The following is a 9,194-nucleotide window of genomic DNA, read 5'->3' on the forward strand; positions in this document are numbered from 1 at the left end:
CATCATTGGATCAGCCGCTAACATTTAATAGATGTGAATGCTACTACGTGTAGGGACAGCCTGCCTGATAATACAGTGTAATGAGCTCGGTAGGATTTGGAGAATAAATCGACATCAGTTTGATAGGCCAAACGGTTTTTCTCTTTAATGTTGCTGTTGCCGAACAATAAATCTCGAGAATATGCCAGTTCCATCACAGGCATGGAGTCCAACATCAATTCTAACTCACCGTGAACTAATCATGTAAGATTTTCTGTTTTTTACGACTCTAATTCATTTTAAGCCTTCGTTCATTCATTCTCCACGCAAATATATTATTATGTTTGCTTATTCTCTTCACTTTTTCAAACTTACTTTTCTTGGTTTTTTTTTTTCTATCCGATTCTTAAGCTTTTTAATTTTATTTTGTTAAAAATTAAATATGAAACTACTCATTTTAAAATTAAAAACTAAGTAATTTAATATTTTGAAAAAACAAAAAATATTTTGAGAAAAAATGGATGATTGTGCTTCCTTAAAATCAGTGAATATATATATATATATATATATATATATATATATATATATATATATATATATATATATATATATATATATATATATATGGGTTTCTTAACGCGTCTACGCCTGTGTTTTTCAGTTGCTACATTTTAGCAATGTGTACTGAATTTTAGTAGATAAAAATACTCTTATATATCATTGATTCTAAGTTTTAAGGTTAAGGGTATTTTAATTAAATTTCATTTTTAAATTAAGTCACAGAAGGGATGAGAGAGGTGAGTAAGGGTTTGAGTTTTTTTAGTTTTGATGATGAAAATTATTAAAATACCCTTAACCTTAAAACTTAGAATCCATCATATATATATATATATATATATATATATTCATTAAATTTGTTTGTTTGTGAATGAATGAGTTAATAAATTTAATTGAAATGTTAGAGTACATTTAATGCAAGATATTCTCTTTTGTTATAAGATATCGTTTTTACAAGATTTCCTATGAAAGCGACATTCAAGGAGAAAAAGAGTTCTTGTAGAAGGACTCTCAACATCTGAAGAAAAATATTTTTGTGTATTGTTATACTAGCAAATATTAAATTGTAAGACTAATAAAAATGTAATTAAAATTCAGAGAGAGATTTACTATTGGAGATCAAATTACATGAAATTTTGTATACTATCTTGCACAATAAGACTCAATAAAAACTAATATAAGATTTCAAAATATAAAATGTAACATCTCAAAATTATACAGTCAACAACTATATAATAGAATATTAACATGTATTAATATGATAAAACAGTTTTACAATTAAAATAGAGCAGTGTGCAAAAATGGCCGAACGACCTTACATATACACACAAAATAACGAGCGTTCACAAAAGAGTGAGGACGAACGGTTTACAAAACAATGACCGAACGTACAACTATTTAGAACCAGAAAAGAGCGCTCGCTCACAGCCACTCGCTCTACTAACTAAGCTAACTAAAACTGAACGCCTTTACTGTTCGGCCTTCACTTCCACGTCTACTAGATTTTCTTCAACCAGGATTTCTTCTTCAAGCGCTTGCTCCAGAGAAGCATCTCCATCTGCTCACATCCACACGGATGATCATTGCAAGGACATGACGGATATACATATACAGACAACACAATGGAAAATGCAAGGGTAAGCTTATTGAATTTAATTCAAGTCAAACAGATATTTCATACTTATCAAATTCAGAAAGTACATTCACAACATATACATTCAATTCATACATAAATTTCATCCAAAATCCTGATACTAGACCGACCGTCCGGACTGTATGAATCCTGTGTAGCTAAGGCGTCCATGCACTCAGGTGGGGTAACTGGAATGCTCATCAGTAGCCACCTGAGGTTAGTCTGTTCTGTCCAAGTTACAGTTATGGACTAGACCTCCTGCCATTCCCACGCATGACATACTCCTCTCTACTTGAGAACGAGCACTCACGGAATATCAGGATGAACCACCATCTAAGCTTACCACGTTCATACTTACAAATCTCAATTTCCATTCAAGAGTCGTTCCTCCCTGGAACGCTCGTTCAAAAACCATAATCACAATTTCAACTCTTATAGTGTTCGCACATCTTAATTCTTCCTCTTAAATACATTTTCATTCTATGTTCCACTTGCATAAAAGGACGAACATTCACTCCCCTTCATAACGAGGACGAACGTCAAGAGCGAGACCAAAGGGAGTTCATTTACAAAGGAATCAAATTAACTCATCTTTCACGACGAACGTTATTAAAATTTGAATCAGTTGAATGAACTGATTCTAGAACAATTAAACTTAGAATAATTCACTTGACAAGATTTCAGATTCAATTCAACTGAATGAGGATAAAATACGAGTACTAAATGTACCAAGAACAATTTAATTGGAATAACCGCCTGCCAGTAAATGACCGAACGCGGTACACAAATTTACTGAAAGTTAGGACGAACGCTATTTAAGTTTTAAGACGAACGCTAAGAGAATTTAGAACGAACGCTATTTCGGTTCGTTGGCGATACGGAAAGAACGAACGTTCGGTATAGGACCGAGCGTTACTTATAACGAACGCATTGAGACGAGCGTTCGGTATAAGACTGAGCGCCACTTAGGACGTACGTTTTGGGTTGAGACTATTCACTGGTTCAAAATCATAGAAGTTTGGAATTTAATATAGATCAAATACTTAAAGTTTATGTCTTAATAATTTGACTAAGAGTTCAAAGATATACTTTCAGGCTTCTCAAATTCTCACACAACACTCCTAAAGTCTACGTTTGGCCGAACGCTCAAACGTAAAGCTATATACAAGAGGGCGTTCGTCCTCAAAGGTAATCCTTTCCAAATGAAAGCGTTCAGCTATTTCAAGAGTTCACTGAGAATACCGAACGGTCAATGATCGTATCGATAACGAACGTTTATTTTCATAGACTTAAATAATCAAACTCATCTTACAGTATACAAAATTTTCAGTATAAGCTTTCATACATCAATTTACTCAAATCATAATACAAATCCATACATTTTCACACATCATCTCATCATACAACTCATTTTCCAATTAAATCAAACCATAGAACATTGCATCATTTTCATACATCATTTCAGAATCATTTTCATAGACCAACAGTCCAACATCATGAATCATATTTCCAGCATCACATAAACGCACATGCAGTACAGAAAATCACATGAATTAAATCTAATAAGCTTCCCTTACTCGGACTTAGCAGTGTGCGTTCTAAAAGTGAGTTGTTTCTACTCGTCCAAAGGTGGCTTTCTATTCTCAAGGTTCCTCTTAAACTCTTCAACTAAAAATTAACAAAAAGAAAACGAAAGAACTGAGTTTACACCCATGCATGCAGCTGGATCAGGGTTTGTAGTAAATCCAGAAACGATCGCCCAAGGAAACTTACCAGAACTGGAAGTGGTTCTGTCCAAAATGAAGCTCACGTCGCAGTGGTCGTTCTCACGGTGCTGAAACGTGAACGGAGTAGAGAATGGTGAGTTACAGAAGAGAGAAGAGGAGGGGTTCTAGAGAGAAGAAGGAGAAAATGGAGGTTTGGATTTTCTGAGGAAGATGAAGGTGCACGCAGGGAAAGGGAAGAGTGTTTCAGAAAACTTAATTTTCTTCCCAAGTCAAACGGACGATCCCTCCTGCAATGACACCTGGCTTCCAAATTAAATTCAGAACCTTCTAATTTGACACATGGCAGAGAGGGGTCAGGGAATGTGAGTGCGTTTTAATGGCACTGCACGTGGAGCGTGGGCGCATTTATGGCAGCACAGTGGTGACTCAGCACACACATTAATGGGACGTGACAATCCCCCTAACTAAAAAAAAATTTTCGTCCTCGAAAATTAAGTCTTACCAGGGAAGAGGTGAGGGTACAAGTCTTTCATAGCGTCTTCCACTTCCCAGGTAGAGTCGCCCGTCTTCTCGTCCCACACCACTTTAACTAACCGAACGTTCTTTCCCTTGTATAACCTGGTGCGTTCGTCTTCAATACGAATCGGCTTCATCTCTACCGTTCGGTCTTGTCGAAGACGAACGTCCTCTAGCTCCAATATGTGCGAGGGGTCAGCTACGTACTTTCGGAGTTGAGAGACGTGAAACACAGGATGAAGGTTGGATAATTGTGGAGGCAAAGCCAACTCGTACGCAACTGGCCCAATCTTCCTCATGATCTGGTACGGCCCCACAAACTTGGGAGATAATTTCTTTGAACGCATCGCTCTGCCTACTCCAGTAGTTGGATTCAGCCTCAGAAAAACGTGATCACCAGCTTCAAACTCTAATGGTCGTCTTCTCTTGTCTGCATATGACTTCTGCCTGCTTCTAGATGTCTTCAACCTTTCTTGAATTAATTTCACCTTTTCAGTCGTTTGTTGAACGAGCTCTGGTCCAGTTAATATGTTTTCTCCTTCTTGAAACCAGCAAAGTGGTGTGCGGCATTTACGTCCGTAAAGAGCTTCAAAAGGAGCCATTCCAATGCTTGACTGGAAGCTGTTGTTGTAGGTGAATTCCACTAACGGCAGGACTTCATCCCAAACGCCCATGTGATCGAGTACGCACGTTCGCAATAAATCTTCAAGCGTCTGGATCGTTCTCTCGGATTGACCGTCCGTCTGAGGATGGTACGCTGAACTCATTTGGAGTCTGCTGCCCAGTTCGCTTTGCAACGACTGCCAAAACCGAGAGGTGAACCTTGTGTCTCAGTCAGAGATGATGCTGGACGGCACTCCATGCAGACGAACGATCTCTTTGATGTAGAGCTTGGCCAAGTTAGTCAATGACATCTTCAGGTTGATGGGTAGGAAGTGAGCACTCTTTGTTAAACGATCCACTATCACCCAAATGGAATCGTGATTCTTGAATGTGCGAGGCAAGTGTGTCACGAAGTCCATTGAGATGCTGTCCCACTTCCATTTTGGAATCTCCAAAGGTTGCAGTAGGCCGCCTGGTCTTTGATATTCAGATTTGGCACGTTGGCAAGTTAAGCATGATGCCACAAAACGTGCGACATCACTCTTCATTCCTGGCCACCAGAACGATTGCTTTAGATCATGATACATCTTAGTCATGCCAGGATGCATGCTAAGACGACTGTGATGTCCTTCTTCTAATATGATTCGCTTCAGCTCTCCATCATTTGGAACGCACGTCCTACCCATATAACGTAGTAGGCCGTCCGTTCCAGTGTTGAAAAATCTGGCCTGATCTGTACCGAGCGCGCCTCTTATCTTCATCAATTCTTCATCTTCCAGTTGCTTCATTCTGATCCGCTCAAACACATTACTGGATATCCTAAGGTTCCAGCATTTGATGCTGTCCGGTTCTAAATCGAACTGCAACCTTAAGTCTCTAAAGCTTTCCACAAGGCTCAACTCACGTACCATCATGGACGAGACATGCACCACCTTCCTGCTCAATGCGTCCGCCACAACGTTCGCTTTACCCGGATGATAAAGCAACTCAAAGTCATAATCCTTTAGGAATTCCAGCCACCTCCTCTGCCTCATATTCAATTCCTTTTGATCAAAGAGGTACTTGAGACTCTTATGATCACTGAAGACTTGGAAAACGGATCCATACAAATAGTGCCTCCAGATCTTCAAAGCAAAAACGACCGCTGCCAGCTCCAGGTCGTGCGTTGGATAATTCCTCTCATGTATCTTCAATTGCCGAGAGGCGTACGCCACTGCTCGTTTCTCTTGCATAAGAACGCACCCCAAACCTTGGTGAGATGCGTCACAGTAAACTTCGAAAGGTTTGGCAGTGTCCGGAATTACCAAAACTGGAGCGCTCGTCAACTTCTGCTTCAGCTCTTGAAAACTAGATTCACACCGATCGGTCCAGGCGAACGGGTGATCCTTCCTGGTCAGTTGTGTTAACGGTGCTACTATCTTAGAAAATCCTTCTATGAAACGTCTATAGTAGCCCGCGAGTCCCACGAAACTTCTCACTTTAGTGACCGAGCGTGGACTCTCCCATTCCAAGACCGCTTGTACTTTGGCTGGATCAACTGAAATTCCACCAGCGGATACTACATGACCCAAGAACTGCACTTCCTTCATCCAGAATTCGCACTTGGACAACTTAGCGTACAACTCCTTTTCTCTCAACACTCCAAGTACCAATCTCAAGTGTTCTTCATGCTCCTCACAGCTCTTGGAGTAGATGAGAATATCGTCAATGAACACCACCACAAACTTGTCCAAGTACGGCCTGAAGATCCGATTCATATAGTCCATGAAGACTGCTGGAGCGTTCGTCACACCAAACGGCATGACCACGTACTCATAATGTCCGTAACGTGAACGGAAGGCCGTCTTCTGAATGTCTTCTTTCTTAACCCGAATTTGGTGGTAGCCCGATCTCAAATCTATCTTGGAGAAGACGCTCGCTCCATGCAATTGATCCAATAGATCGTCAATCCGAGGCAAAGGGTACTTGTTTTTGATGGTCAGCTTATTCAATTGACGATAATCAATACAAAGCCGAGAGCTGCCATCCTTCTTCTTCACCAATAACACGGGCGCTCCCCAAGGTGACACGCTTGGACGGATGAACCTCTTGTCCATCAATTCTTCAATTTGCTTTTTAAGTTCAACTAATTCTGCTGGTGCCATTCTATACGGTTGAACGGATATGGGTGCTGCGGTTGTCACCAGATCAATGGTAAACTCAACCTCACGAACGGGAGGCAATCCAGGCACTTCATCCGGAAAGACGTCCGGGAATTCGTCCACAACCGTTCGTCCCTCAGTGTACTTATTGGACGAACGCTCAAGGCTCTTATCCGCAACCCCTATGTCTTCATGCGTCATGATCAAGAAACAACTCGCGCCCTCCATAATATCTTCTTTCAACTGGCCGAGCGTCACACCCAAATCTTCTTCGTCTTCTTCAGGAAAAATTAACTCCTTAGCTCCACAATCTATGAGAATGCGATTGGTATTCAGCCAATCCATTCCCAAAATTACCTCTAAGTCTTTGAGAGGCAAACAGATGAGATTCACCTTGTATCTATGCCCTTCTACCTCAATAGGACATCTAACGCACACAGTAGATGTCCTGATCTCACCAGCTGCTGGGGTCGACACCACCAGATCAAACTGCATCTCGCTCTCAGCTATTCCCAACTTATCAACGCACGCCTTCGAGATGAAGGAGTGTGTCGCCCCCGAATCAAACAATACACAACATTGCTTTTCATGAATTAAGCAGGTACCGGTGATGAGCGTACCTGAGCTCGCGGCTTCCGCTCCAGTAATAGCATACACATGCCCAACATCTTGGGCTCGTCCACCCCTTCCTTGTTGGTTCCTCCCAGCGTTCGGCGGCCTCATTACAGCGCGTCCGCCCATATTGCACTCATTCTCCAAATGGCCGTTCCTTCTACATCGAGTGCAATATTTCCCTCCAATCAACTGAGGGCATGATGACCTGAAATGGGGTCCTCCACACTGGAAACATCTAACCGGCCCCTGTTGGTTTGCTTGTCCAGCAACTACCATAGCTTGCGAACCACTTGACTGAGCTGGACGAGCGTATGGGGTCCTGTTCCGATTCACATTAGGTCTCGACAGAACTGGTCCTCTTGACGCCTGTAGTTTCTTCTGTTGTTCTGCCTCAGCCATATTTTTCTCTAACACTTTAGCCCTCTCCACCATGGCTGGGAACGACCGAATGCATAGACTGGATATCAACACCTTTAAATCGCTCCTCAGCCCATTCTCAAATTTTCTGCATTGCCACTCTTCACTGGCCGCTACTGTATTGAACCTCAGCAGATGTTTGAATTTATTTGTATACTCGGAAACGGACATTCCTCCCTGTACTAACTACAGAAACTCCACCTCCTTAGCAAACCGTACACTGTCAGGGAAATATTCTTCGTAGAACTTAGCTCTGAAAACCGCCCAATTGATAGGACTGTGAGCGTCCGTCAGTAAAGCCTTTACGCTCGCCCACCAATGACTCGCTTCTCCAGTCAGTAAATACTCAGTGTACGCCAACCTGTTTTCGTCCGGGCATCTTTTGGCATCGAATAATCTCTCCATATCCCGCAACCATTGATCTGCCTTGTCAGGAAGACCCTTTCCATTGAACTTCGCCGGATGATGTTGGAGAAAACTCTCCAAGCTCCATTCTGTAGCAGGCTGGGCAGCGTTAGAAGAGGACGCTCCTGGCGTGCCTCTGGTAGCAGCAAGAATATCCATCAGCTGCCTCTGAGTCGCTTCAGTGTTAGCGCGAGCGGCCTCCATACTCTGCATAGCGGCCTGATTTTGCTGCATCAGTGTGGCGTTCTGCTCCAGTAACGTTGTGTTTTGTTGATGCAATCTTTCAACCACAGTTTCCAACAACCTAGTGTTGCTGGACGTGTCAGACTCGTTCGGCTGCGGAGGAGGGGGAAGTCTAGGCGCCATTAGTTCTCTGGACCAGAGAAAAACGAACGTTAGTTAAGTCTAAGAATTAAAACAATAACTCATGAAACACACAATAAGCACACAACAAAAACGCAATGCACTCATAACCTACAGCGTTCTTAGAAGAACAAAACTGCTCTGATACCAATAATGTAACATCCCAAAATTATACAGTCAACAACTATATAATAGAATATTAACATGTATTAATATGATAAAACAGTTTTACAATTAAAATAGAGCAGTGTGCAAAAATGGTCGAACGGCCTTACATACACACACAAAATAACGAGCGTTCACAAAAGAGTGAGGACGAACGGTTTACAAAACAATGACCGAACGTACAACTATTTACAACCAGAAAAGAGCGCTCGCTCACAGCCACTCGCTCTACTAACTAAGCTAACTAAAACCGAACACCTTTACTGTTCGGCCTTCACTTCCACGTCTACTAGATTTTCTTCAACCAGGATTTCTTCTTCAAGCGCTTGCTCCAGAGAAGCATCTCCATCTGCTCACATCCACACGGATGATCATTGCAAGGACATGACGGATATACATATACAGACAACACAATGGAAAATGCAAGGGTAAGCTTATTGAATTTAATTCAAGTCAAACAGATATTTCATACTTATCAAATTCAGAAAGTACATTCACAACATATACATTCAATTCATACATAAATTTCATCCAAAATCCTGATACTAGACCGACCGTCCGGACTGTATGAAT

The 9,194-nt window shown here is 41.5% G+C and overlaps 1 protein-coding gene across 1 annotated transcript; it reads right to left on the reverse strand.

Moving 5' to 3' along the window:
* Positions 1-4,617: 4,617 nt before the first annotated feature.
* On the reverse strand, positions 4,618-7,859 carry LOC148192935 (uncharacterized). Its single transcript, XM_088099319.1, has 5 exons — positions 7,277-7,859; positions 7,014-7,162; positions 5,604-6,098; positions 5,255-5,540; positions 4,618-4,712 (listed from the first exon to the last, which is right to left on the reverse strand). Exons 1-5 carry the CDS (start codon positions 7,857-7,859, stop codon positions 4,618-4,620), a joined length of 1,608 nt encoding a protein of 535 aa, XP_087955445.1.
* Positions 7,860-9,194: the final 1,335 nt, after the last annotated feature.

Source organism: Vigna umbellata, chromosome 9 (assembly GCF_029865625.1).
Source record: "Vigna umbellata cultivar VRB3 chromosome 9, Vumbellata_1.0, whole genome shotgun sequence".
NCBI classification, from domain to species: domain Eukaryota; kingdom Viridiplantae; phylum Streptophyta; class Magnoliopsida; order Fabales; family Fabaceae; genus Vigna; species Vigna umbellata.